General features: G+C 39.8%; 1 protein-coding gene across 2 annotated transcripts in view; it reads right to left on the bottom strand.

The window, feature by feature from the left end:
- Positions 1-244: 244 nt before the first annotated feature.
- Positions 245-27,756, bottom strand: part of LOC137185005 (probable phospholipid-transporting ATPase IIA) — a 32,516-nt gene continuing 5,004 nt past the window's right edge. Inside the window, exons 3-28 of one of the 2 annotated variants that reach the window (XM_067593212.1) lie at positions 26,710-26,823; positions 26,442-26,550; positions 25,317-25,375; positions 24,270-24,321; positions 23,044-23,138; positions 21,533-21,613; positions 21,355-21,430; positions 20,798-20,874; positions 20,485-20,645; positions 20,247-20,389; positions 19,529-19,641; positions 18,567-18,776; positions 15,515-15,676; positions 14,149-14,241; positions 13,928-14,011; positions 12,832-13,002; positions 11,551-11,649; positions 10,068-10,157; positions 9,644-9,788; positions 8,617-8,681; positions 7,255-7,410; positions 5,629-5,693; positions 5,262-5,370; positions 5,112-5,169; positions 3,534-3,737; positions 245-2,126 (exon numbers count right to left, since the gene is read on the bottom strand). In XM_067593212.1, coding sequence (XP_067449313.1) covers positions 1,990-2,126; positions 3,534-3,737; positions 5,112-5,169; positions 5,262-5,370; positions 5,629-5,693; positions 7,255-7,410; positions 8,617-8,681; positions 9,644-9,788; positions 10,068-10,157; positions 11,551-11,649; positions 12,832-13,002; positions 13,928-14,011; positions 14,149-14,241; positions 15,515-15,676; positions 18,567-18,776; positions 19,529-19,641; positions 20,247-20,389; positions 20,485-20,645; positions 20,798-20,874; positions 21,355-21,430; positions 21,533-21,613; positions 23,044-23,138; positions 24,270-24,321; positions 25,317-25,375; positions 26,442-26,550; positions 26,710-26,823 — 2,928 coding nt within the window. In that variant the 3' untranslated portion in view covers positions 245-1,989. Of the gene's footprint in view, positions 2,127-3,533; positions 3,738-5,111; positions 5,170-5,261; positions 5,371-5,628; positions 5,694-7,254; positions 7,411-8,616; positions 8,682-9,643; positions 9,789-10,067; positions 10,158-11,550; positions 11,650-12,831; positions 13,003-13,927; positions 14,012-14,148; positions 14,242-15,514; positions 15,677-18,566; positions 18,777-19,528; positions 19,642-20,246; positions 20,390-20,484; positions 20,646-20,797; positions 20,875-21,354; positions 21,614-23,043; positions 23,139-24,269; positions 24,322-25,316; positions 25,376-26,441; positions 26,551-26,709; positions 26,824-27,756 lie in introns of both variants that reach the window. The other variant, XM_067593211.1, reaches the window with a different exon arrangement.

The following is a 27,756-nucleotide window of genomic DNA, read 5'->3' as shown; positions in this document are numbered from 1 at the left end:
GGGAAATTGCTGAGCTTTTAAAAACTATGTTAAGATGATTTGTAACTTGCTTTTAAAGAATTGTGTCTTCAGTTGGAACAAAATAAGACTTGAGGGTGAGTCCTGACTACAGACTGTTTTGACATGAAGTGTTTTTACTCTTCGATTCGCACCATTAGTCGATCATCAGGAAATAAATCACCGCCTGTAGATGAATCATCAAGCATTGTTTCAGAATATATCACAAGGAAGAAGGGAAAAAAAATGGCAGAAAAAAAACCATGAATTTATTAATCATCATCACAACATTGACATCAACACAACTCTCCCTTTTTGTTTCTGCTCATTTGAGTGCAATCAATACCATTAAATAAAAAAAGGTTAATAAATAAAAAAACAGGTTATTTACAAGCAACCAAAATTCATTTTAGCGTCATTTATGTTTTGCAACTCTATTACAACATAAAAATATAATAGTCAGTTGTACAAAACAAAAGTCTGTGCAAACAGCTTGTTACAGTAAGTTTGGTGGGGATCAAAAAAAATGATTTTACTTATGGCACCCTGGACACATTGAAATAAATGAAAATGTGGCCATGTTAGTTGCTGATTATTTACAGTATCACCATCATCACACCACTAGTGAAATGCAATATGAAGAGTGAATATACAGTTGTACCATACCATTTTTTTTTTCTTCTGAGTGTGCAGTAGTAATAATACTTATTGAAAATATTCACATCGTATTTGACTTGATTTGATCCCTTTTTTTTTTTCTTTCACAGCTTAACTGTGGAGGTTAGTAGTAGCAGTGAGAACTGTGGGGGCCCTGGATTAGACGACATGAAAAAAAAAAAGGGGGGGGCAGCTGGATGCCGGTCACTGTGATATTTTCAGTTATGGCTTTAGGTCACTGTTACAGTGAGTCATCATGCAATGCTTAAGCGTGGCCGGAGCTGGCTTGCCAAGCGGCCACATGAGAGGCTGCACATTCCCCTGCGGACACACAGCCTGTCGGGAGCCCCGGCGGAAGGTTTTCGGCTGCAAATAACCGACACTCCTCTGTGGCTGTTTTTGACCGCGCTCCACAAACACTAACAACTTTAGCATTCAGGGTCCATACAAAGAGACAAAGACAGATTTAACATCAGACACCACAGGTCATGCTAAAATAAACAACCACACCACCTCTGCCGTGTCGGGCTGTAGCATCAGGGTGACGCATAAACAAATACACAAACTTGCAGACGTGTGTTTTATGCAAAGTCTGGCCAGTAAACCTTTTTTTTTTTTTTTTTTTCAACCTTGTAATTCTCAAACTCCATTTAGTAATCGCTGTTTAAGGAGAGTGTGAATCAAGTCCAGAGCGAGAATGCTACGTCAATACAATTTCACTTTCTGACAATAAAAACAGCTTTGCTATTTAAGATGGAACTGGAAATTGGAGAAAATTAGCTTCCAGCCCAAATGACACATCTACATTATCGAGTGAGAGGCTAAGTCAGACACATTCAACTTTTCCACTTTTTTTTTGACGTTATAAAACAAACTGAACCTGCATAATTTTGCTGAAGTGTTTTTCGTGTCTTGATTTATAACATACAGGTCAATTAGCCACAGGTTATTAAATTACATATTTACATTTCTGTTCATGACAATCAATAAGTTGAACCAGTCAAAGCTGGTCAAACACAACTCACTGCAGGTGTTCTCCACATAGAGAAATCATCAGTACGCCTTTGCATCAAACACATGTAGCAAGTAACACTGCTTTTTAAACAAAAAACTCCCTCTCAGTAAACAACCTGCCCCTGACAAAACCGTCTGTCTGTCACATTTCCAAGTAGAACTTTCCAGAATAAATTAAGGGGGAATGAATCCGTGTTTGATTCTCTGGTCAAAGCGCAGGCTCTGCTGGATGAAGACAGGGACACCTTTCTGTTTTTCCCACAGTAAAAACGAGGCCAGAGGCTCCTCTCTCTCTCTCTCTCTCTCTCTCTCTCTCTCTCTTTAAGAGGTCAGCTTGGAGTAGCTGGGCGGGGAGAAGCGTCTCCGCAGGTACTTGAGGATGTAAAGGGGCAGACAGCTCACCAGCGTGATGACTGTCACCTTCCAGAGGAACGATAGCGTGGTGATAAAGTAAACATCTGGAACGGACGAAGAGATGGAGATCAGAATGAGGTTGCAGGATACAGATGTATATTTATTATTTAGCGAACTGTTTTGTCACTGTGGCTCAACTCATTTCATTCTTTTAGTGAATTAAATGTTGCTACAGGCTTGTGTTTCTATTGTTTAAAGCACAATAGAGCTGCAACGATAAGTTGAGAAAACGTTTCAGTCACTTTTCAAGCAAAAAGACAAATAATTCTCTAGTTTCAGGCTCTCAAATGTGAGAATTTGCAGTTTTTCTTTGACATATATAACAGTCAACTGGATATCTTAAGATTCTGTTAGTTTGTTGGACCAAACAAGCAAACTGAAGGCATAACTGTAGTCTCTACTGAAGGCATAGTCTCTAAGAAATGGTCACTTTTTCCTTATTATAACATTTCACAGACCAAATTAATCCAGATAATAATCAACAGATTAATTAATAATCATTAGTTGCAGCTTGAGTCCACAATAAAAGTGAGTAACAAGCCAAATATATAATAAAATAACATCAGTAGTTTTTGATGAAATATTTCTGCTGAGTTGTTCTGCTGCTTTGAATGCATGAGAATAGGAAAATTAAACTAAAACAATTTCATACAAAAATTTCCCCCCTTGGAAAATGCCGAATTGAAAGTGTAAACTGCAGATGCAGCAGAAGAATAGCCTTTAAAAAATCTATTCCAGTTGGACTTCACGAGGGAGGAGAAGTGTCCAGAAAGGGTACGCTTGACCACATGCCGGTCATGATCCTCAGTGGTCGAGATTTTAGGCTGAAAATGGAACTCCACACCCCACGTAAAAACTGAAAATAAAGGCTTGGAAAGCTCTCGGTTAGAGTATTGTATATGTCACGAGTCTTAATATGGCACAACTAAAATTAGCTTATTTTTTAGCCAACTCAAGTAAATATGTGTACAATAGCCTTGCAACAAACTGACTGAAATAGAGTAAACACCAACTCTTATGCTATGAGAGCTGTTCATGTTTCAGACTTACAATGGCCAGTCTGTAACACTGGAGAGACAACTATTTTTAGGGTGGTGTTTTCTACCGAGTACACCTTTTCTGTGATAAACACATGAGCCTCGGCAGTCGCTGGTAACAGGAAACTTAACAGGATTGTTGGCATTTCCTCTTTGATACTACGGTATGTCTGAGCTACGTCCGAACCAGGACAATTTGTTAATGTGCTTACCTTTAGCCTTCCTAATATCCAGCATACCAAAGCTTACTGTACACCAGAGGCATAATATGAATGAGCAGGTCTCCCTCATTGCTGACTGCTGACGTACTATCTCAAGGTCGTCCCAAGTACAATAACATCAATCAAACCGCAGACTGTGTTTGTTTTCTTGTCTCTATGAAATACGCTGCCGTCATGCTTTGTGTTCGCTCACCTATGAACTCGTGCAGGAAGACGAGCGAGGCGATGTAACAGGCCAGGCTCAGGAGCTCGGCGACTATCATGAGCCAGTGCCACGTCTGGATGGTCAGAGCAACCATCAGCAGCTCGGTCAGAATGAGAGAGGTGAAGGAAATGGCGACGATGTGGACGAACTCTGAGTCGAAGAGCAGCATCGCCCCGTACATGATGATGCTCCCTGTGGAACAAAAACAGAAGAAGAACAACACTTCCTGCATTATGTTCAATGTTAACTTCACTCTGCAGATGTATATCATTGATGAGTGACTGAAGTTCTGTTATGCATATTAACAAGATGAAAACTGCATCTGCTTTTTTGGGGATTTAAAAAGTAAAAAGGTTCACAAAGAGATGTTTTTTTTTCCTCTCACATGAAGAGGAAGATTTTCCACTTTGCAGTTTTTTAAATGTTACTTCCTCTCACATTGTGACATTATAAAACCAGCAACAAACCAACACTGGCTTCAGCTGCTAATGTATTTCATACATGTAGATGTTTTTTTGAACTACATACGTTTATACATACATTAAGTATTTCATTTTTTTATTTTCTTAACATTATGTGTATATTTTTGTGCTACGTTTATTCTATTCTGTGTGAATTATGTGAGACATGTTAAAAACAAATTTCCATCGCTTTGTGATGGGAATTTGTTTTTGTGATTTCTTGCAGTGAGCTAGATGAGAAGATCGATCGAAGCTGGTTAGCTTAGCTTAGCACAAAGAATCAAAACAGAGGCAAACAGCTAGCCTGTCAAAAGCTAACACAATCTGCCTACAAAGCCTCTAAAGCTCACTAATTATACTTATCCAAGAAATATCCTGCACTTTGTGGTTTTCACACTACAAACATATAAGAGATAATGTGTTAATTTGCGAGGTTTAGAGAATTTTAGACAGAATCAGCCTGTTCCCCTGTTTCCAGTCTTAATGCTATGCAAAGGTAGCTGCTGTTATATGTAGCATCATATTTAGCATACAGGTATGAGAGTGATATTAGTCTTCTCATCTACACTACAAAAAAGCAAATAATCACATCTCCCAAACTGTAGAACTACCTAAAAGTATTTAGTGACTTTAATTAAACAAAGAATTACACAATGGAGGTACAGTAGGAGAAACTGTGATAAAGTGATACAGTAACAAACAGAGCAGTGATTTGGAAACTAGGCCCCATTACTTGGAAATATACAGTAGCTTCAGATCAGCCGTAACATGGAAAATTTATTTTAGACAGAAATAGATAAAAGGTTTTTGGGGCGTAGCTTTGGATGCCGCCGCAAACGACTTTTCACTGCAAATGGCCCATGTCGGAAAGTTACCTCTGGGTTTTCTGACAAAAAATCCTCAAACATAAATAAACTCTTCTAGAAATTAAGAAGAAAGTGTGTGTGGGCTGTTAAAAGCAGAGCGACGCACCTTTTATCTTTGTTTTTCAGAGTGTGATTTGTCTTTATGCCCAAATTAAACATCTGATTGTCAACCTTCATGCTTTACACATCAACATATACCTACCTACAACAACACACGGTTCGCATAAACTCTTCCTTACCTTGATAGATACTTATCAAGACCCATATTAGAAATGTCTTGAAAGATAGTGGTCGACCCTGTGGAAAGAAAAACAGTACAACATCATCATTTTTCATCCACGTTTCTGCATCTTATATTTGGCTGCAGGGTGTGACCATTCATTAAATACCTTCAAGAGATCTTTATATAATTCTGGATACAACATGGCGACCTCTGACTTCACATCTTTGTCCAGCACCAGAGAGAAGACAGGGAACATGGTGTAGATGGTGGAGTAGCTGGAAACAAACAAATTCATGTGTCCTCTCAATGTGGGGGGAACATGCTCCAGAGAAAATGGCACATGGACAAGAAGTTTCACACATTTCATTGTTGGATTCAACAGTGAAATGCATTAGTCCAGCAGTAGTCCAGTACTTTCATATTTTCCCCCTTCTAGCATTACAACAGTGCTTTAACACAGAGGAAATGCCAGGGAAACAAGGCGGCCAAATGCTCTCTCGATAAGTCATCACAGTTCAGAGTTTGTATCTCACCCAATAATCAGGAATCCTTGGTAGAGCGGGACTGAAGCAAAGTAGAAAACAGAGGAGAAAACCGTCTACAGAGACAGAGAAAGAAGAACAGAGAATGAATCATTTTCTTATAAATACTCAGATGGCTTTACAAACGATAATGGGGAGAAATTCTACACCAAAGGGTTCCTTAAGTTATATCAAAAGGTTACCACACTTTGACCGATCAATTAGCTAATCAAACGCAACACTACGATATTCCTGACTCAACCGCGGTGCGTATAGATGATGCCAATATTGAGCTGTCAACTAGTCAGCCTGCCAAACCCGGCGGCCCCAAACCAGACAGGTCGCAGCTGCGGCTGTGGTTGGTGTTAATGTGAGACATGTGGAGGAGGGCCTCCCTGAAACCCCAAAGTCCATGATGCAGTGAATCACGGGCTCTCCCTCAACGGCGGGGGTTGAGGTTGGACAGGGACATGGGAATTGACTGTGTCTGCTGTGGTGGGGGGCAGCAACTGAGAAGGGCACCTCTTCTGACTCATCGTGCACCCACTCTTCCATGACCACCCCTGAAACTACTCCCTGCCTCGCCTCGGTCATTGCCCCCTCACATTTAGGTTTTAGGTGTTGTGGATGAACCGGATCCTCCCAAACTTTAAAATAACATATTGTTTTTCAGACGTTTTATAATATTTTACGGTTGTTTTGGCTCGGAGTTTCGACGTGCAAAACGTGAACTGCCAAATTGACTCAAAACACTAAATCACATGCTCAGTTTTCAATACCATCATCTCGTATCAATGCTTGATAAGCTTACTCACTAAATCAATACAACATGTTAGCAAGCACTTCACTTTATTTTAACGTCATCACAGCTGTGAGCAGCATGGCAAAATAACTTCACTGCCCACCCGATTCAGTCAACTGTGTGACAGTGGTGGGAAAAAGAAATATATTTTCTTAACTTGGAAAGGTTAGAAGTTAAAATGTTGCAACATAATAAGTGTCTGTTGCATTAGTAAACATCGTTGTTTAATTTTATATGTCTTCCTGCATTACAGTAGCTTACTGTATTTCAGATTATTAAACCCACAAGTCATACAAACATCTCAGGTTTGGTGTCTCGAATAAAAAATACTTTGTGTTTACTTTGTGGGGGTTTTTTGTGTACATAAAAAAAACAGAAATTGAAGCGCTGAAGTACAATCTCAGTTTTCATTTTACTGTGTAGGAATAAAGGATGTACTGTAGTAACAAGTCAGACTCTAAACCTTATTATCTGTATTTAGTGATGGAGCATATTCAATATATAAAGTCATTCTTAGTTTACATCAGTTCATAAACTGACCTTACCGCTGCAGACTCTTGTTTTGATTGTGTCCATTTCATTTCAAAGTGCATTTTAAAAGATTCAAATGTATGGATAAACAAATTAATTGTTATGACGCACTGATAAACCTTTCATTCATTTATGTGAGATTTTGAGGCCAAAATAATAAGTATGGCACTTTGCAGTGAGAGTTTTGCAAATGAAATTCTAAATGTGAAAACTGAGCCAAAGAAATTGTAAAATACTGTGATTCAAAGGCATCGTTTCAATACATCTGATGAACTCTTTTCACAAATGCTTTAGTTGATCTCTACCTGCATAGTGCTGATGCACAGGCTCCTGTGGATGACGAACTGGCTGAGAGCTGCAGACCTCTTGTAGCTGTTCCGACCGTGGACCATGAGCAGACGGCCTAAATGTTTGAACTGAGTCACCGAGAAGTCGGCAGCCAGCGAGGCCTGCTTTCCTTCCTGTCAAACACACAGCACAGAGGGCAGTTAGGATATGCTCCAAGAAGTCTTTGCTGACCTGAAAAGCATGTTTATGTGTTCTTATTATGAAGTGAACAGAAGATGACAGATATATAGCTCTGTTATTTGGAAGCACAAAAAAATCAGACTGAAGGTGCACAAAAAGTCTCTGCAAACGTTACGCTGAAGCATCGAGCATGAGATCTACAGGTTTTAATGAATCAAACAAAAACTCTGATTGTTCCATCGATGCATAATGACCAGTAGGGCTGCAAATAATTCACACTTAGTGAAATATGCCCATCACATCTTCCCAAAACCCGAGTTGACTTGTTCAGATTGCTTCAAACCTGCAGATATTTAGCTTAATATCATAGAAAACTAAGAAAAACAGCAAATATTCTCATTTGAGAAGCTGAAACTAGAAGAATGTTTTGCATTTTCGCTTAAAAAATGATGAAAACCACTAGTCCATTATCAAAATTGTTGCTGATCCATTTTCAACTAATGGTTTCAGCTATAATAACAAATCCACTGGAGGTTCTGTGTGTGTCTGTTTGTGTGTGTGTGTGTGTAAGCAGTCATCTCTGCAGCTTTTGTCTCTTTAATTTCTTGTTATACAGTTGAATTTGAAAGCTGTAGTAAAAATGCAGGAAACATGCAAATTCCGCACAGAAAATCACGTTTTCCTCGACTCTCCGCCGCCGCTTTCCCTCAGGTCCTCCTGTTTCCTCCCATAATCCAAATACTTTCAGGTTAGAATGTCCAATTAAAACTTCCTATTTCACTTTAGCTGTGAATGCAACTGTAAGTGTGTTTGTCTATATGGATGGATTGATGGGCTGTAAAGATGATTTTTTTATCTTGATTAACTTTCAACTGTCAAGATCAGCATTGGTGACAAAAATGAACAAAACTGGACAAATGGCAAACTAAATAACAGGGATGTTACAGAGTGAACCATGAGAAGTACAAGAGACGTGCCGATCAGAGACTCTTACTTTTACTTAAGCATAAAAGCATCCGGTCATCTTTGTTTCCTCTACAAAACACAATAGCTCCTCATGGAGGGAAAAAGGAATCATCTGTGTGCATGTCCCTCTACATCTCTCTCTGAATGTGAGAGAGATCTTGACAGGAAACACAAAGCGAATATCTGTGAGAGCGACACGTCAGTGTGAGGCGATGAGATGGACAGAGTCTTACTTTTCCCTCCACTCCCACGCCACAGTCGGCTTCCTGGATCATGCTGACATCGTTTCCTCCATCCCCTAAGAGAAAACAAAAGCCATGGAGGTGTCAAGATTCACATCAGTGACTCACCAATACAGATACTGAGTTGAGAGTATTATGTGTGTGTTTATTTCATGAGACACTCCCTTCGTTTGGCCCGATTAAGGGATCATAACCGCAGAGCCACAGTGAGGAAGGTGAAATGTCGGTCTGGAATTTAGATAACAGGAGTGTGACTGTAGAGCTGGGTGATATTAACTTGTTTTATTCATATATAAAGTGTAATTTACTTGGAATCACTGACAGAATTTTGTAAAAGAATAACAATGTGATCATGAGTGAGAGTCAATAATTTGGCAAATTAAAAATGTGAAGTTTTGATCATTTTATTAAAGTTGCTAAGCTCAGTGAGCTGCTGGCACCTCGCAGGGTTTCTGGCTCAGTAACACGAGGTGCGTCTACTGGGAACTGTAAGGTCTCCTTTTGTAAATTCTCATGTGGACAGATTATCTGTTCGAGGGATCAATAAGTGGAACTCCTCGCCCACAGAACTCAAAATGGATCACGACCGGGATCATTTTAAACTCAAACTGAACCCGTTTTTCAAAGAGGGATCAGTCATGTGATCTGGTGCATGTTGTTTTATAATAATGTATCATCATATTATGCTGTGGTATGGAGCGTTAGTTCATGCTATATACTTGTCCCTATATAAATACACCTTAAATAAATAAATCAAGTATAATATTGATTTATCACCCAGTCCTGTGTGTGTAACAGACAAATATTATATTCGCATTAATGCACTTTAAAACCAGCTCTGCTTAATTGTGGCATTTTATAAAATGCTCATACTGGGAGTGCTGTTGAGATGAGGATGTTTTGTTGAGGATGTGAAGACAGGAAAGAAGTTCACAGTAAAAAAAAAAAAAAAGAAAAAGAAAATCCGACCAGGAAAAAGCTGTTGGGACAGTTTTTTTGTTGTTTTTTTTCCACTCACCTACAGCGCAGGTGAGTTTGCCTGTACGCTCTTGAAGCAGCCGGACTATCTGAGCCTTCTGAGTCGGGGCACATCGGCAGCAAACCACAGCGGGACACTGACACGCGAGCTCCATGAATTCGTACTCGTAGTATTTCAGGCAAACCTGCGAGAAAACCACCGAAACGGACAGGGTGAGCATCTTAGGGCCACCTGCGTGTAACTGCTCTCAGCTGCGGATCTTTAACATCTTCATTTTCCTTACAGTTTTAAACTCCTGAAGCGGTTTAGAAAGTGACTCTAACCACAGATACCACTTCCAGAGATGTTTCAGTGGCAGCGATATTATCATGCATGATACAGAAAAACATTTATTAAGGTTTCATAAGGAGAGATAAGTCTCTCACACACACACACACACACACAGACGCACTAAGGAGTTTACCTCAAGCGAGTCCCCAGATATCACCAGCGCGCAGTCGTGTTTTCTCCTGAAGGCGTTGAGCTCCAGGTGGGCTTCCCCTCGTGTTGTCACCTAAGGCGATGTGGCGACCGCATTTAGAGATGCACGCAAAAAAAATACACTCACAAAGAAAAATTATCAAGCATCACAATCTGTCAGCTTCTGCATCTTGATCGTTATCAGACCAGCAGCTCGCATCACTGGAGCTGCGGCGATGAAAAACGTTAAAGGCAACTGAATATCTGCCAACAGGTAGGACTCAAACTGGCTGAAATAAACATCATGTTATTATACAGAATGTTTTCCCATATTGATAAAGGCCAATCTGACTTATTGGGATCATCCTTTCATATTATATAAGTTAACAAGAGGCTATAACTTTAACTGTGAGATATCACATCTTAAGTATAAATGTAGACACCATCATTCTTTTTAGGCTTGTGCATATTTTAATTATACTATTCTAGACAGTTTATTGTGTTGTTATAATGCATTTTAGCTCACATAACAAATCAAATAAGCAGAAAAGGTCTGTTAAGTAGAGGTTGACAGATTGAAATGGTGCAACCATACCGATGTGTAAAAATGTGAGCAAAAAAAAAAAATCACAATAAACTGGACCACTGTTTTGCATTACGTCAGAAAAAATATTCTTCTCAATAATTATAGATATTTCTCAATAGTAACTTCTCAATAATTGTGTCAGTTTCAAATATAGACTTAAAAATTCTCCAAAAATGCAGCACTGACAAGGCATGGTGTTAATCTGTCAACAAGAGTTATGCTCTGGTATGAGTATCCTTCAACCGCTGACTATTCATACGTCAATCCAGATCAGGTCTTTGGTGGCGACCAGGAAACTAATCCAGATGTATGTGTTGCAGGCCCAGTCAGCACTCCCCCGTCCACTGGGACAGAGGTTTTAAAGCTGTGCCAACCATTGTTATTCTCTTCCAGTAACCGCAGTTGTACGCAAGTTGTAACCTTCCTATATGGCAGGCGATCCTTCTGCTCTGGCACGGCTCCAGAGGGGAGGGGGGGGGGGGGGAGGCAGAAGGGGGGGGGGGACTATCAAAGCGGCGAGAGAGCCCGAAAGCTGCAAAACAAATTAGGAAGTGAGCCCTCTGCATGTTCCCTCTGGGAGTGGTTCAGCTGGTTTCTCCTTTCTGTTTGAGCGAGGGCCTGTTTGTTCTCTTTGACAGTGGCTTGGATGCGTTCGTTGGTGGGAAGTGATTTATTCAGCTGTGGATGCTGGCTTAGCCATCATGCGTAGTTGTGTGGGGCTGTATGACCACTAGCTAATGGGCCTTGGTCGCACACAGAGGATGGATGCCGGAGGGTCGACTGAGTCAGGAAACTGTCAGCGCTGTGTTGAACTGGGATGAACCTCGTGGTGCTAAAAATCAACTGTTACCCACTTCATATGTACATTAAAAAGGAAGAGGGGTCTTGGTCCTGCACTTACCGGTCTGAAGATATGGATGTCCTGGTTGCGGGTGATCAGATGTGCGTTCTTAGCGGTGCATGTGGCTGTTTCCAGCTTGTCTCCTGTCAGCATCCAAACCTACACAGAAACACATCACGTCATTTACAAGATGCACTGATGCTTGATGAGAAATTTGCTTAAATAGTAAATAAATGAAACTAAATCTTGTCATAATCTGTCAGTGAAATCAGTACACAAGAGCTAAATTCCAGAGATCAAAGACTCTAATCACTGACTTGATCAAGCAACCTCTAACCGTTCTGTCTGGAAGCCGAAGCTTGTGGACTTATCTCAGGATCAAACATAGTTTGCTTTATTGTAGTACTTGTGCTTCAAACAGAAGACAAACCCGAGTCATCACATAGATTGGTATCACAGTATCCTATTTCTGTCTCACACTGATTCTTAATGAAGACAGTTTGGATGTTTCTTACAGAAGGTTATAGCAGAGAATTTAAATGGTTGATGTACCCAAATTAAAAAAAAACTTGTCACTTATCACTAATGATAAGTAGATAGTTTTGCTTTTATTTGTCCAGATTTTGAGATATCCATCGGAGAGATTTCTGCCAATGAATCAAATTTTATTTCTACATTTCAAAGCATTAAAATATGACATTTAAACACCTCAGTAGTTATGTGTTATTCGGGTTGCTCTGGATAGTTCACACACTGTCAGAGTTTTCACTGGAACTGCTTTATACTGAAAAAATAGTCCCTATGGAAATTGTTGGCATCTATTTTTTAAATTTCATTTTTTTAATGTTGTGAGAAGCAGAAATTAAGTTCTATTCATCTCCATCGTAGTGGGGTGGAGGCAGAAATCTCAGCGAGAAGTATCTGAAAACTCGAGCGAATGAAACTAAATCTATCTGCATGTCTCGATACCACTGGACATACGTGAGAAAATGCTTTTTTTTGTAATTTGGGTAAACTGACCCTTTAAATGAAGAGTGAGGAGTGAAGGGGATAATCAGCCAAACTTTTACCACAGTGACTAATCTGGTTTCTGCTGCTTGTTTCCATAAAAATGAGCTCCAACATATCTGAAGCGTGCCAACCAGCAACCACTCCACAATCTTTATTCTAATTCATTTACATTCACAATAGTTTAGGGGTTTTATACTTAAAGGAGGCGACTTTAATGAGGCTTGTTCATGTAGGTAGATATGAAAAACATATGTCCTTGTCTTGTTTATATGTTTTGTTTTCTTAGTTGCTACTGTGAGCTATGAAGCTGTCTTCCGCCCCCCACAAGACCTTAATGCCTGCATTGCGGAGGATCTCAAGGGTGGGCCTGACGTCAGTCTGGAGCTGGTCCTCCACCCCGGTCAGACACAGGAGCTCCATCTCCATCTCCAGACTTTCAATCACTGTGGCCACCTTCAGAGAGCGGTCATGGACGCTGAGCTTGGCCTGGACGTACCGTGCCTGGGGGGGGAGAATTTGGAGAGATGGGAATAGTTGGTGATGGGAGGAGATGAATTTAGTATAAATAAGAGAGAGACACTGCAATACCAAAGAAGAGAAACAGCCAGGAATAGCAGAAAATATCAATATGGCCACCAGCTGTGGCAGACATGACAAAAACAAGGAGAAAAGCATAAAACACAGCCACAAGGACGCCTCACACAGTGTGCATACATTAGAAGAATTATGCAGAAATTAAACTGTGTACAGTATGAAAACATGCCATTCAATACGCAGAAACTTCCCTACGATAAACCCAAAGTCTCAGTTTTAACATAAACCTGCAGGTATTTGCTTGCGAGCAGCCTTAAAAAGCTACAATGTTGTAGAAAATCTGGAAATACAGAACAGACATGATCAATTGGTTAACGCCTATCTTCAGCGCTCCAGCTGCAGGGCAATTTGTGAGTGAGATAAAGCAAAAACAATCCGAGTGTGACTCATACAGGAACACAAACTCTGTGTGTGACTCAGTTGGTGACTCACTGCTGCCCACCAGCTCAGCTCACACAATTATACACTTCAGTAATGGGCCTGGGGCTGAAGACTGCAGGGGAGACAGCCCTGCCCTGCTCAAACAATGAGTGGGGCCTGGGTGTGTGCGTGGGAGGGTGGAGTGTATGGACTGGAGGGTGGGGAGGGGAGGGAGGGAGGGGGGTCAGAGGTTAGTCTAATTACCCAACAACACACTTTGACATTTAGAAATACTGAACATGTCTGCATAATACATCACTCTGCATTTGTATTTTGAGATACTATCTGACACACTGTTGGTATTTCTGTGGTTTACGAGCTGCGGTGGCTCAATGTGTAAGAGACTCAGGACACTTCAGCAAGACCTGGTCCCTCAGCTCAGCCTCGGGTCACTAAGGCAGAGGACACTTGCCTCAAAATCTTGATACTGCTCCTCTGTCAGGGACTTCTTGGAGACCACGAGGACCCTCAGACCTTCCCTCGCCATGTTCCCGCACTAGAAACAAGACGGACAGAAACATCTGGATTCAGCAGGTTACACAGCTTTATTAGTCTGCGAGGTGTTTACAACAGGAATAAAAATCCCCGTTGTTACATCTGCATCGTGTCTTGTGAAAAAGAAGGGAAATCTACCTCCTCTTCCAGCCAATCGTTATACTGGACGATGCCCGCCATCACCACATCAGCTCCCTTCATGTAGAAAGTGATCTCTCCTGTCGATTCATCCTAGGGAAACAATTATCCAGAGTTGAATGAGTTTGAGACGTCAACAGGTCGTACAAAACCGATACATCATACGTCGAATGTCCGAGTTTGCCTCACTCAAAAGGGATTTCCAGTCCATACCCACGTGAGCTATGGCGCACGTGCTCTTATTTTATGATTTTTTTGTTGCCTAGAAAGGCATAACTTATTTTGGTATTCACTAGGGGTTTCAAAAAGTGTTTGAAAATATTATCATGAGGAAGTCAAGTTTCTAAATCCCAGGCTTCCTGAGTTCTAAGCCAGCCAACAAAAATAATGTTAGTCATCAGACTTAGTCAGAGTTCATTATAAGTTGAGGTTTTTCTCAGACAATATGTTTTAATATTTTATTTATCTTGTGTTTTTCTTGTTAAAGTCAGTGTCAAGTCCTAATCAGTCACCTAGCAACCACCAACAACCGACCTACATTGAAAGCGTCGGCTGTACTGGCACCAACACAAAACAATATTTTATTCTGGGAATTACATTTGAAAAAAGCGGGAGTTGTCTTATATCTGAGGACTGGACAATAACACATTCACAAGATCAGAGATCCTTTATGAATGGAGAGAGTACTGCTGTTACATTTACAGAAAGTGTTGCATTATGGGTTGTTTGTAGTCTTCTTGTTGCTAGGCGAGCGAGTGTCTTCGAGTATGTTTATAGTGACTCTTTTAGAGATAGTCAGCCCCAGTTTAATCTACAAGAGTTTTCTCAAGGCTTGTTTAACTTCGAACGCCTTTATTTCCGAGGCAGACCGGGGTCCCAATCATCTGTCAAGCGGCCAAGAATTACTGCTGTTACTGATGATGTAGAGCTGAAAAATGCTCACTTATAAAGAAAATATTTGTACCTCTTCTGAGAGCCTGAGAGGAGAGAGTGTGACTATGTGACTGATAGATAAGCTACATAAATGTAGGATTTAAGTTCTGCTTTAATGGAAGTATTTCAGTTTACAAGAGAAAAGTCTCAAAGATGAGGACTCTTCTCCTTGAATTAATATTATCTCAGGGAAACTTTCCCAACAGATCGAATGTGAGAGTGTGTGGTATCTTCAAAAAAGATACAACAACAAAAACACTGGAAAAAGAAGGGTTGTCTTATAATCAGGCTTCTCTTATATTCAGGTCAATACGGTAATAAACAAACAAGAGAATCAATTACATTTCTTTAAAACTCGTATAAAAAAAAAAAACAACAAAATGCAAACCAGATTCTGTTAGTGAAGTAACAAAATCATCATCTTTGCACTCACTCTCACTATGATGCCCATCCTCTTGCTCTCGTAGGTGAAGGGGAATATCTGCAGGATGGTGAAGTTCAGTATTTGGCCACTAGGGGTCCGCAGCTGCATGGAGGACTGGTCTCTTCCAACCAGAGTCAGACCCACGCTCTCAGTCCACTGCACCAGCGACACCTATCAACACCAAAATGTAAAAGGTTTTAGTAGATGGTTATAAAAACATATAACTGAATATAAAAGATGGAAAAGTTGCAATATTTATCTAATAACTAACATTTAACATTGTATCATCTTCTTTCCGGTACAAACAGCAAGAGAGAAAAGTGACCGCTGCTCAGGGTTTTTTTAATCATTCTGATGGTAAAGCCATTATGTCAATATGATGTTCCATTACTTGAATTATAAAAAAAAACAACATTCAAGGACGATTTGGACTGAATAGGTTGTCGGAGAGCACAGTAACCATTCAGACTTAATCAATAGCTCGAGTGTTTTCAGCACTCAAGACTATTGATTGATAAACTAGGGAGATGTCCATTTCTGAACTGAAAATATTGTTTTTGCTTGATCCTCTCTGAAGGACACAACAGACGACATCCATTAATATAATGTTAAGTTGTGTGTGCGTGTGTGTGTGAGGGGGAGGGAGGGGGGAGAGAGAAAGAGGGGAGATGACATTGCACAATAACTTCCAGACCAGAAGCCAGATCACATAGCCAATCCATCATCCATCTTCTGACAGGACTAATAGCAGAACAGCCAAATGGATACAGATGAGAGAGAACAACAAATATCGCCATGTTCCTACTCTAACTTTAAAACCACCAAAATTCCTTATTTTGGAAAGAAATGACCATGTAGTCTGACAATGCTTGGCCGGGAGACGCTTTAACGTCAGAAAAGCTCTGACTGAGCTCTGACTCTGACCGTCATGTTTGTCATCCAGGTTGGGACTTATGAAAACTCTGCTTAGTCACAGTCTAGAAATATTCACTGTGGAGGCATTCTTGGATCCGGTGTCCACCACAACAGCACCAGCTTGTAATAGCAGCATCTGGGTTTGGCCGCCAGATTTCTACTGGACCGAATACTGCTGTATCCTGTTGGCTTGACTCAGAACCACCGCATGGCTTTTATGAGCAACTTTTTTTTTTTTTTTATGAGCTGACAAAGTCGTTTCGATTGCGACACTCTTTGCTGAATCACACGTTATATGCCTCATCCTTTTTGATTATTATTATATACAAATAATAGCCTGTATCATAGGGGGAAAAAAAGTCCTGTTTTTGTTTAAATATGTTGGATATCTTTAAAAAAGTGACAAGCAGGAGCCACAAAAACCGCAACGTCCCTGTTTCAATTGTTCTTTGTTGCATGTCATACTCATCTTTCTCTCCCAGTGTTTCCTGTCTGTCTCTTCACGGCCCACTATCCAATAAAGGCAAAAAAAATGCCAAAAACATAATCTTAAGCAAGTAGTGATGTGTCTGTTTTGACATCAGTAGTAAAAACCATACATTCAACAGTCACCGGCATTGTGTCCACAGACAAAACCATCTCTATATTAAGACTTCCTGAAAGCTGTAGGGAAAGCAAACTGAATCTTGGTGTAGATTGCATCAAACTGATAAAAAAAGAAAAGCACCTTTTCAGGGTGCAGCGAGTCAAATAAGAGTTCAAATTTCTATCCAGTGTAACTGAAAAAAAAAAAAAAAAAAAAAACAGCTTCATTTCCTACAAACAATAGTAGGGTCAGTTCTTTAATCACAACAGATGTACTGGGCTCTATAAAAAATATGCTATCAAAGAGGAAATTCAAAAGGGGATAAGTGCAATGGGCTGGGGAGCACATTAAGGAAATCCGTATTTACACCGCAGGAAATGGATCAAGTCGAAATTCCGCAGCCCTCTTCCTGACGTTCAAAGAATTTATACTGATCAAGGACATAAATGTGGAATGCCGTTCGGCTTGTAAATGTACACGGAAGAAAGCGGCGAAGACACTCGAGACAATGGCCCTTACTGTCAAAAACCAAGAAACCCTCGATCTGTCCTCCTGTCCAGTCTTTCCTTGTTTGGCCTTGAGAAATTTATGTTTAAGTAGATTAAGTGTGGTTTTCCTTACAGGTCAAGTTGAACTGTGTCTGCATGTAAGTATTTGCTTGTCTGTGATGTTATGTATTTACATGTACTGTCTGATGGATATCCTGCAGCTGCTTGTATAATATATGTGGGAAATGTGCAAGTCTATATTTCCACACAGATGCAAAGCAACAGAGCCAGCCTAGTTATTGTTGGATAAAAATGTTTCTAATGAATAAATCAAGTGTTCTTTGTTTAGGTGCATATAAAAGTATGGTATAGTAGTAGTAGAGGAAGTGTTTTATTTTACTTTTCTCTTTCTACAACTGTTATATATTATTCTACTGCCCACCTTCTTTTTAATTCTTTTTTTTTGATACTGTAACTGTTAAATGTGTATTTTAAACTGTTTAAACTGTCAGATTTTTTTCTTTTTTGTTGTGTAAAGCACTTTGAGCTGCATTTCCTGTGTTAAAGGTTCTTCAAGTAGATAAATAAGGTTTATCATTATCATTATTATTCAAGTATGATGACCTGCATTCCCTCATATGAATGATGCGATTCTCACGATGTCGTATAATTCTTCCTCACATTTCCGTCACATTTATAAAGAACAAAGAGATTAGTCAGATTTCTCGGTGCAAACGATAAATAAAGAAATACATGTTACATAATAAATGAATACATATGTAATAAATACATCTGAAACATCTAGAACAATGAAAGATTTTATGACAATAGATGATTTATGATGATAAGATGTAAATTTTAGGATTCAAAAATGAATAGTATCTTGTTTGAAATGAAGCCAAAATAATTGGTATTATTACATTTTCATATTAGCACATTCCCTCTGAGCTTTGAAAATGTTTTTTCTCAATCCACGAAGGAGCATATAATCCTCCACTTGATGAAATTATCATGAATGTCACCAACACCGGAGTACCATGTACATATCAGTCTGTGTGGTTCGCTGTCGTACCTCGTCTGGACTGGAAGCCTGGTAAACTCTGCAGGTATCTTCATAATGCTGCTCAGCCTCGGCCTGGTCCGTCACGCCGTTGGACTCGTACACGGGTGTCACGTTGTGCACCAGGGCGATGGCCTTCACAGCCTCATGGACTCTACTGCTGATGGTCTTGCGTACCTTAGTGGCTGCCGGAGCCCTGGAGGCTGGAAGGTCGTGGGTGGGCTGAAGACAGTTGCAGAAGGTAGTGTACTCAGAGGAAGGGACAACAGCAAATTGAAAAGAGTTTTTTCTAATGGAGGTCTTCTGTTGCGGTCAAGGTTTTTCTAAGAGAGAGTAGCTATAGTAGCCAGCAGAACTAATAATCTATACTGACAAAAAGAGAAAAAGTTGTATGAGTGTCTGAAAATCTGTAGTGTCAAATCGAAACAAATAAACAATTCCTATGAACTCTTTCATCCGTATATATACTACAACACATAATGATTCAAAAACCTAATTTGAAAACAGAGAACTGGTAGCTGTGTAGGTTTCAGTCTGAGAAACAAGCAGTTTCACTAACCGCAGTTTGTGATAGCGGCCTGTAAGGATAACCAGATGTGTAAAGTAAATATGAAACAATTTGCTTTTGCATTGTGGCCTTGCTATTTTTAGAAAGGCTGTGCGTTCCAGGGGTTAATGGTAGCGTCATTAAAAGAAGTCCGGTCAGTGCTTTGCTTGTGGGCTAATCCTGTTTCCTGCTTCGCTAACCTCTGGTGTCAAGGGGGGACAAAGAGTGTCATCTGAGGTCAGGAAGCATTCGACCAAACAATAATCACAAACTGATATGTTTCTTTAAAAACAATGCTCCCGTCTGTTTGCTTTACCCCGTTCCAAAAGCTTGTGGAATTTCAATCTTTTTCTTTTCTGTTTGTTTTCTTCATTTCTTCTCCTTGACAGACACGGAGCATTGACTTATATGTTTTGTGTTTATTTACCTGTGTGTAGGCGCTGAACACATGGCTCTGTACTTCATCCATAGAGTCCATCCCGTACGCCACGGTTCCAAGATGGAGTCGCCGGAACACCATTTCATTTTGGGTCAGAGTTCCTGGTAAACATTAAATGTGTTCGTTAGGTTGACAGATATTTGCAAAATTAATATTGTCTTGGGAAACAATCTCTTGTGTCAGTAGCTGTAGAAGGATTTTAAGTCTGCACCTTTCACAGGTCAGAAGCCTTCCCTTCAACACTACACACAACCTCTGTATCCTCACACTCACTTTAAAAGCATTTTCCCGCCTGTATATCAAAAAGACCTAAAGGGGCCTTGCACGTACATTAGCCTGACCTGCCGACCCCACCGGCCTTATCATGCTCTGGATGGGGAAATGGCTGATCATTTTATTGGGCATGAGGGCTGTAAATCTGATGGGTAACACCTCGCGCCTGAGGAAGTGCACTGGTGGAGGTGTTGTGCTCTAAAAGGTGTGCATGGATGAGAGACTTTGGGCTTTTTTTTTTTTATGATTTAAGGGTCTAGAACGTTGAAAGCAGTAGCAATCCCACCACAGAGCAAAACCCCACAGAGAGGGGAACCACTTAACTCTGTACTACTGGATACTGCCTCTGCACATAACCTTTCATTTTAGTATTTTAGTACACACAGTGGTTTCAGAGATTCTTTTGGTTATTTTAACATTTTTGCAGTCTAACCTGTTTTGTCAGTCAGCAGGTAGGAGATCCGTCCGAGCTGTTCGGGTATGGTGCTCGCCCTCACCACTGTCCCAGGTATCTTGGAGTCTTTCTTTATCATCCAACTGAAAACCATCTTTCCCATATCCAGATTGACACGCAAACTGGAAAACAAAAATAGAACTGTGCTTACCCTTACTCCTTACATTAAATATAATGCAACTGTGGATGACTTAGAAGTAAGAGAATTAAGTCGCACCTAATGGGCACAATGTGAGAGAGGAGTAGGAGGAAGCGCAGGATCTGGAGGTACCAACGGCCAGCGAAGTGCTGCAGGGCCACCATGACCAGAGAAACCACCACCAGGGCCCCGAACAGGATCTTAGTCAAACAGTTCACTTCCAAGTCAAATAAACCCACCTGTCATGAGCAAGAGACGTAAACATTATGAGTCAAATGTTAACACGAATGGTCAGTGCATATACAATACGTAGGTCTAAGAAAATCAACGAATTAAATCAATGTCAAATAAATTATCAATCATCAAGGGTACATTTTGAGCCAAACTGTACCTTGTGCCTCGGGTTGGAGGTGTTCATGACACTGCGCAGCTCCTTGCCTGTGTAAATCACAACCCCCACCACTGTGCCTGGGGGTGAGGGAGAGAAAAAGGCCTAAAAAAAACTGCCTGAAGCCAATATAATAAAGAAACAACATAAAACATAGTATGTCAAGAAGATGTTTCCCAGACTTATAATCTTGACGTGAATAGACCTGTTAAAATGAAGAATGGCATTTGGAATATAAGATGCAGATTTCCAATTGCTTAATGGATAACATATGTTAGCATAGGTTTAAGTGGATTCACTCTCCTGTGGAAGAAGCACACTTTTTTTTACCAGTATGGTTAGCTGCTGCCCCAGAGGCATCTATAAATGAGTAAAATGTCTAATTGCCTCATTATTTTTCTCCGTGTGTTTGGTTAGACAAGTCATCAGATCAACAGTTGCGAAGGAAGCAATGCCTCAGCGTAGCTCTTTCAGCTAAAAGCAAAGACTGGTCCTGGTTATTTCCTGGTCATTAGCTGCTTCATCGACAGAGCTGCACTCACTACCAGTCAGATATTTACCAGAAGCAACAACAGTGCTGGCCCACAGGGTGTTCTCAATGCTGAGACTTTCGCTGACTGGAGGGTCTCCATCTTCCTGTAACAGTTGAGAATATATGCAAATATACGTTATGATGAGGAATAACAGAAACCGTTCCATTACACTAAAGTTAATCTGAATATTAATGCAAGCACTCACCCTGGTGAAAGTTCCAATAAAGTTATGGATATCAATGTTTGGTTCTTCTGCATACACATATGATCTGATTTGGAGAAGGTCCTGTAAGACGTCGACAACATGGTGTAAGATCACTGACAGGAAAAAGTGAATGATGATACATGATTGAGAAGAAGATAAGAGCAAGCAACATTTTTCTTAATTTGCTCATTAGACATCAAAAATTACGCAACTATTTTGGATAATACATCATCATCATCTGTAGTAGCAGTGTTTGCTCTACGGTTTTGCATTTTACATTGAGAACTTTTGCTCGAGAATATAATTAGTAGCCAAACTGCTATGAGACGTTCAAAAATAAACGTCTGTAGACTTGTTTGACAAATATGGCAGCTACTGTTTGTGGATCAAGAGTGAAATATGTACTAAAAAACAGCTCACAGGTCAGTAGTTGACAGGACCTGCAAATATGTTAAAAGTGGCAGTTGATGGTCGGGGTAGACTCAAGGTTGCAACTAATGACTATTTTCACTATTGATAAATCTGCTGAGTATTATTATCTCGATTAATCATTTGGTCGATATATTGTTTAACTAATGATACATTTAAAAATAATGAAAAATTTCCTAGAGCCCAAATAAAAATCTTCAAAGTGTCTTGTTTTGTCCATCCAACAGTCCAAAACCCAAAGTTATTCCATTTACCGTCATAGGGGACCAAGGAAACCACAAATGACCACATCTGAGAAGTCAGAACCAGTGATTTTTTTAGCACTTTTGCTTAAAGACATTACTTAAACAAATGACTGATTATCAAAAAAAATTGCAGATTACTTTTCTGTTGGTTGACTAATCGACATTTCAGCTCTACATTAATATATCAGTTTGCTAATGACAGCCAGTGTAAGCCTTTTACTGCCAACTACATTCAATTAGATGGAAGTTTCTTCTTGACACCAAAATCATGACATTTTATAAAATCTATAATTAACGTTTACAATCTTTAGTAGATTTTATTGATTCATTTAGTTGGTTGGGATTTTTGCAAATTAATTCTTCGGTCCACACTGCTTACCCCTCACCAAAATGTCAACAGTCTAGGTTTCATGGAGAGTTGTTAAATGTGACATTTAGGTTGAAAGTAAATAACTGAAAAAATAACACATGTATCTGCGTCATACTGAAAATTGCATTTATTGCCTAACAATTGAAATGACAAATGAAATCTAAAAATATTGGAATCATATTCCTCTGAGGTACAGCTGTGAACCTTTGACCTCTTAGTCATGCAGTTCTCTGATGACCTGCATGACCAGGATCTGATGACCGGGCCACCCTGCACTCTACTTAAATGACTCCTGTGTCCCAATGACAGACTTCTCTTAGACCGCACTTGTGCATGTACAATTACTCCTGCATTTATCACTTCTTATTGCACAACCAGGAGAAACAACAATAGCATAGATGTGGTCTTGCAACGCACAACTTTCTCCTGCAACCTTACTACCTCTCTATCTGTATTTTATGACTCACGCCAGCAGTTGGCAGCCTCTGTGTGCAGGCCACTGGGAGGCGTAGTTTCCAGTCGGTCTCTCCATCCAGCTGGTCAGTCCGAAGGAAACAGGAGCCTGAGGAAGGAGAGGACATGAGCTGCCACTGGTGCCACATGGAAACACATTCACCCCTAGGGGGCAACAATAGATAGGCTAGAACAATAGATGGGCTTTTAGTTTAAGAAGGTACATCACAGGCTCAATTCTTGATGATGGCACCGTACAAACCACAATTTTTACATTTCAACACAGTTTTTGATTTTGTTATTTGTTCTAACACACACCCATTTTCAAGTTGACTGTTCCAATAAATACATAGCAAGGGACTATCAAATAAATAGTAGAAACATGTGTGAATGGGTCTGAGTTGGGATCAAACTGGGATACAAGTGGAGGCACCCACCAAGCCCACCACCCCCTCTCCGGCCACCCCCACCAGCCTGCATGCGTCATCCTGCCCAAAACTCCCAATCCTGGCCTAGGCTCTTCATAATTGACCTAATGGCCTCCACATGGAGGAGAGATAACCAAAGCACTATTTCCAGTAAAACAAAGCTGTTGTTTTTCTTCCCCCAACAGGAAGACGCAACAACAACATGCATCTAGCTTTCCTCACAGGCTCACATCTTCCTTTCAAGAAGCTGACAATAAAACAATTTCTCCCCCGTGATGAGATTTTGATGTGCAGCGCTTTAGAGGTTGTTGTTTTTTTTGTTTTTTTAATGGGCTTGGTCCAAGTGTATTTTGTATATGTGCAAATAAACAATGCAATGCAATTGTGTTATTAGTGGCAAATCTTTAGCTAATCCATATTTGATTATTCAGATGAGACATCCTCCTTTCATGTCTCCAGTTTTCTCTTTGCATTGGATTTTTGTGTGTTCCTTGATTTTACTTTTCATTATCTTCTCATTTGAAAGACAAAATTACTCCGAGGAATATGTCGCAGACGGAGATGAAGAGAGAAAAAATGTTTTGTCTGCACCGCCCATCTCACTATTACATGAGTAGCGACTCCCCACCACATCCCACTTTGAGTGATAGTATAGTACTGGACCCAATTACAATTTAGACATTATAGGACTTCCTGTCCTGGCTCAGGGCTAATCCCTGCACCTCAGCGCCTTTTTAAACAAGTCATTTCCCCAGCCAGCCAGGCAGCCAGCCTGTTGTGGAGATCTGGATGAATGACCAGCAGATGTTTACCATTTCTTTCAGAGGTCCTTAAAAAGATCATGTCAGCAGGAACACGCTGGTTCTACAAAGAGAGGCAGAAAGAAAAACATGAGTTCAACATCACTTCCTGATCCTGCACTTTTTCCTCCTCCCTCCTCCGCTCTTACTTTAACTGAAGAAGACTTTTAGCTTTTCATGTGTCACATTACCGAGAGTCAAAATAATAAGCCCTCCAGCAAATCATCCTGCCGTGGCCTGAGCGGGACCCTGACCAGGTTTGACACTCTGATTGACCTGCTCCTTCCACTGCACTACTCAGAAGTTACTGGAAGACGAATTCCTTATTCAGTTCATCTGGAAAGCTTCCCAAAAAAATGCACTGTGCATGAATTACTGTTAAGTGGCCAATAGTCGAATAAAGAGTTTATTACAGCTCTTCAAATGCAGGTTAGGTTTAACATTCCAGTGCTTTTCTTTTGTCAGCTTCTGGTTTCACCTCCGCTGAAGAGTTCACGTTTCTGAATTGTAACCCACATAACTCTGAATCACTCAGTCATATTAGTGAAATGTGTAGGACAACATGTGTGACCTTTCCTTCAGCTGCCTTGAAATGAGTGATTCAGAAAGAAGCCCTGAGTTGGAAACTGAAGACAGGACTCACTTCTCATATTTCATGAGCGGAGACCTTTGAGAAACCACTCTGTCCACAAGAAAAGGAACACAACAGATTCCCTGAAAACTCAGACCAACTTAGGTAATTTAAACAACTGTGAACTACAAATGGGGTTTTGGAAATGAAGGGAACGATATCAATAAATAGTACTTAATTGAATTTGTGTTTAAGATCTTATTAAAAGGCATTTTAGATCCACATCTGTTGTGTATGTATTGAGTTTGACAGGCTGAAGCTCAGCATTGATCACAAGATTACAAAATCTTTACTAACTCCTTTCACCTCAGTCACTAGTGGAGCACAGAAGATTAACAACCCCCTCATTATCCGCTGTCATATAAATGGTAACTTGACAGTCCTAAAAAGCTATTCACAGATGTGGGTGACACAATCTTTTAACAAACCTTTTCCACAATTATAAGGTCTCCAACTTGGATGCTGCTGCTTTTAACCTTCACTGTGCCTGAAATACAGAACAAAGTTTAAAGTTATCAAGGAAACTTTACATTTTTATTATTATTATTGTGAAAATATATGGAATTTGTCAGTCATTCAGTTAAAATTTGCAATAAATCTGGACTATCCAAATGTTAGAGCATTTTCAAAGACAGATAGGAAACATAGGTTAACAAACATGTTTTTTTTTTTAATCAAATATGTCCTCAAAAATCAAACACTAATGTCTTCTATGGGTTAACTGTTGTCCTGCATGCTTCACCGGTCAACCCCTGTGAGTTTGGGAAAGTAATTTTCCATCCAGATTTGAAGGAATGCTGGGGGAGTTGAGCCTTTTCTCTCATTCCATTTGGAATGAACGGGCAAATTTGTTTGGAAGAGATCACTGACCCTTGACCTCTTGCCATGACCTCTGGGCTATGCATATGTAAGACATTAAAGCACATTAATATTGCTATGCATTCGGTTCATGGGACTTCACATTTGTCGTCTGCTCCAAAAATTTTTACAGAAGACAGATCACCAAAGAAGAATTGACTCAGCAGCTTCAGATAAGCTTATTTTATCTGAAATAAAAGATGAAGAACTGAATGGCTTTGATTATTATAAAATGGCAATTTGCCGATATTTTATGCACATTTGTTGCTAAACATGTAATTTAACATAAGTTAGGCGAATCAACTTCAACCAGTTTCTTTCTATGGTTGAGCACAACAAGTTCTGGCACCATAAAGTTTGTATAAACCACAAGATATGCATGGGGGCCACTATCATGGAGGCAACCAGTCATTGTGTTTATGGGTAAAACAAGCTGCCACATCAAAGAGGCAAAGTGATGGAAACCACAAGTGGTCTCCTGCTTTTTATTGCTGGTAGCACTTTATACCAAGGCCTCTTATGTACACTTTTACATCTCTGCTTTGAATTACCCACCATTTCCCCAAGCCCCAATAAGTTTTAATAGGACCAACCTCCTACAGTTAATAGATGCTGTTGCTGAGAAATAAGCAACATGGTTCGGGCATCAACACAGATAAAACATAACCAATGTTGTCCAAAGTTCAGATGCTTACCTCTTGTTGATAGCTTGCTGTAAATCTGCGAGTTCACTTCTTTGTCTCGAAGGTAGCATCTTATTTCTTCAACTGCCTCTCTCATGATGGTAATAATCAAAACAAGACCCTGGGCAGAGAAATTTTAAAACTGGTAACTGTGGTTGTGGGAAATACCAGAACATTTCCACAAGATGCTCCAAACACACATTAAGCACAGAAAATGAAATCTGACTGTAATAATTAACAGTTATGAGGAACAAAGCTTTTTTTATGAAATGCCACGTACCAAAGGGACCCAGTAGGTGTAGAGGGCACCTAAACGTAGCTCCTTCACAAACTGAGAGCAGGCCAAGAGCAAAAAGTACAGGTTGAAGAAGTACTTGAACTGATTGAACAGCACCTGTGAACACAGAACAAAGAAGTACAAAATCAAATATTTGCAGTGTGACAAATGATCAAACACATGACTGTATCTGGTTTTTACTGCTTGTAATATAATATTTTTCAAAGCTATTTGACAGTTTTTTTTCATTCATGTCTGATTTTGACAGACTTTGATTAAAAATGTATTCGACAACATTGTGCCTTGTATTAACACTGTTTTAGTGACCTGTAGATGAAACGTAATTTAATAATCAATAGACCTGAAGTGAGACAATGAAAACTGATTTCAGGCGTATGTAAAGGAGAATATTTTATATAAGACAAGTTAAAGTATGTCTTAAAACAATCCTCACATGTCCATATGTGCACTGAAAGCACTGCTGATCATTTTAATTTAGGGTTGCAACTAACAATTATTTTCATTATCAGAGTAATTTCTCGATTAATCAATCAGTTGCTTGGTCTATAAAACATCAGAAAATGGTGAAAAATGTCCCCAAAAGCTCATGGTGAGTCAGTCCACAACCCAAAGACATTTAGTTTGCTATTGTAGATAGATAGAAGATATATAGAGGCCAGATAATTTGCCTTTTTTCTTTTAAAAAAAATTACTCAAAATTCATTTTCTGCCTTTTAACTGATCAATTACTCGACTAATTGTTTCAGCTCTACTTTCATTTTTCCTCTGATTGATATCGGCTGCAAAGATTTCACTTCCTGAGGCAATTTGTAAGTTTCCATGTATTTCTGTGCAAAAATAAATGCTTAAGTTCAGCCAAAGCTTATGAGTTTTCAGCAGTCTGAGTTACAACATGCCAAGTGGGTTTCTTTCAAAGTTGGTCTTTTTAGTTTGAAATTTCCTCTTTTTGTTACGATCCTTTCACCACAGCTCAGCGAGGAAACACAAAGAGGAAATCTGGTCCTAAAAAGAAGCCCGTTTTGATTTGTC

The sequence above is a fragment of the Thunnus thynnus genome, chromosome 6 (genome assembly GCF_963924715.1).
Source record: "Thunnus thynnus chromosome 6, fThuThy2.1, whole genome shotgun sequence".
Taxonomy (NCBI): domain Eukaryota; kingdom Metazoa; phylum Chordata; class Actinopteri; order Scombriformes; family Scombridae; genus Thunnus; species Thunnus thynnus.
This window is presented reverse-complemented; position numbering and strand designations above follow the sequence as displayed.